This window comes from Drosophila nasuta, chromosome 3 (genome assembly GCF_023558535.2).
Source record: "Drosophila nasuta strain 15112-1781.00 chromosome 3, ASM2355853v1, whole genome shotgun sequence".
Classification (NCBI taxonomy): domain Eukaryota; kingdom Metazoa; phylum Arthropoda; class Insecta; order Diptera; family Drosophilidae; genus Drosophila; species Drosophila nasuta.
This window is the reverse complement of record NC_083457.1, coordinates 2600925-2602807: the sequence shown is the minus strand read 5'-3', so window position 1 is coordinate 2602807 and position 1883 is coordinate 2600925. Positions and strand designations below refer to the sequence as shown.

The 1883-nt window shown below is 49.2% G+C and overlaps 1 protein-coding gene across 1 annotated transcript; it reads right to left on the bottom strand.

Annotated features, from left to right (window-relative positions):
• LOC132793132 (uncharacterized) lies at positions 1-1365 on the bottom strand. Its single transcript, XM_060802812.1, has 3 exons — positions 933-1365; positions 449-868; positions 1-377 (listed from the first exon to the last, which is right to left on the bottom strand). The coding sequence occupies exons 1-3, from the start codon at positions 1363-1365 to the stop codon at positions 1-3; spliced, it is 1230 nt and encodes a 409-aa protein (XP_060658795.1).
• Between the last annotated feature and the right edge of the window lie 518 nt (positions 1366-1883).

Below are 1883 nucleotides of genomic sequence, written 5' to 3'. Positions count from 1 at the left end.
TTATTCGTCCTTCAGTCCTTCTGACGTGGAGGGGTCAGTCTTGCTGTCCATCGGGAGTAGAATAAGTTTGGCAACGGGTCTTCGGATGGTACCCCGCGCCGTGAGCACAACTACCACTCGGACCTTGGCGTCGGTGCCTGGACACGTCGTCAGCACCCGTCCTAGGCGCCACTCGTTAGAGGGGAGGTTGTCTTCCTTTATGACGACCATGTCACCGATCCGAAGGTTCCGGGTAGGGGATTGCCATTTCGTCCGTTTGTGCAGCTCCTTCAGGTACTCATCTTTCCAACGGAAACAAAATTGTTGGTGAAGAGCCTTCAGTCGCTGCCATCGATTGAGGATGGAGGTGGCCGGTTGGTTAATTGGTGGTTCCAACACTGAAATAAGAGGGCCACCTATGAGGAAATGGCCAGGAGTGAGCGCTAGTAAGTCCGCAGGATCCTCGGACATAGGGGGGAAATCGGCCTCGAGTTCAGGCAGGCTTCGATCTTAGCGAGAAGAGTGGACAACTCTTCGAACGTATATTTCGAGGTGGAGGTCGCCTTGTAAAAGAGTGCCTTAAAACTCTTTACGCCGGCTTCCCATAAACCACCCATATGCGGGGCGCCCGGCGGGTTGAAGTGCCAGGATAGGCTCTTGTGGGCATGCTGTGCGATGATGCACTCCCTCGTCGCTTCCAAGAAGTCGTTGGAGATCACCTTGTCAGCTCCAACGAAGGTTTTTCCGTTGTCCGAGTACATTTGGTGTGGACACCCGCGCCGTGCGATGAAACGGGAGAATGCGGCCAGGAATTTCTCCGTCGTGAGATCCGATGTTGCCTCCAAGTGGATCGCCTTCGTGCTGAAGCACACGAAGACGCAGACGTACCCTTTGGTGATGAGGCAGGCTCGGCCAGTGTAATTCTTTATTTCGAATGGGCCGGCGAAGTCGACTCCAGTGTGCGTGAAAGGTCTCGAGTAGGACGCCCTTTCCTTGGGCAAGTCCCCCCATCATTTGGGTCTGCAATCTCTTCTTGTAGATGACGCAAACCTTGCAGGAGTTGATGGTGGATTTAACGAGGACCTTCAACTTTGGAATCCAGAATCTGGAACGGATCAGCCGCATGACGACTTGGTTACCCCCATGTAAGGATATACGATGGGTGAAACGAACCAGTAGTCGTGCAAAGGACGAGGAATACGAGAGGATGATTGGATGACTCTCATCGTAACGCAGCGAGTGGGACGCCCTCAGACGCCCACAGGCCCGTAGAATCCCCTTGCCATCGAGGAAAGGGTTCAAGTTTCGGATTGAACTTGAGGAAGGAACCTGCTGCTTGGACTGCAGACATTGGTATTCCTGTTGGAAAGTTTGTCGTTGAGCCATGACGATTAGCCGCTCTTGGATCCGTGACAGCTCATCCGCTTGGACCACGGTAGAGCTTGGAACTGCCAACTTCCGACTCCTATCGATGAATCTGAGGACATAGGCGGACGTGCGCAATGCCTTGCCAAACTCAGAGAGCTCAGAGAAGCTGGGTCCAGTAATTTGAGATATTCAAAAAAAAATTGGTGTTCATTGCTTTAAATCGTTTGCCCATGTTTGCCCAGGAAAAATTTTTTTTTGCCCACCCTTAGTTTCGAAATTATGAAAAATTTTTTTTTTCGAAAATTCAAAAATTTTTTTTTTCAAAATTTTTTTGCGGAAATCGCTTTAAAATCGTTTGCCCATGTTTGCCCATCTTTTAGTTTTTCGAAAATATTTTTCGTTTTCAAAATTTTGAATTTTGAAAAATTTTGACATTTTTTCGGCATGAATGACTCAAATTCGATAGCCCACACCTCGAAATTATGAAAACTAAAGCTCTACAACGGTAGCCTCAAGTGTTTTCAAGTCTGCCCATA

Coding starts and splice junctions, on each gene's coding strand:
- LOC132793132 (XM_060802812.1), bottom strand. CDS start 1,365: ATGGCTCAACGACAAACTTTCCAACAGGAATACCAATGTCTGCAGTCC. Junction 869..932: donor GACCTTTCACGCACACTGGA/GTCGACTTCGCC, acceptor TCATCACCAAAG/GGTACGTCTGCGTCTTCGTG. Junction 378..448: donor GAGGCCGATTTCCCCCCTAT/GTCCGAGGATCC, acceptor CTCTTATTTCAG/TGTTGGAACCACCAATTAAC.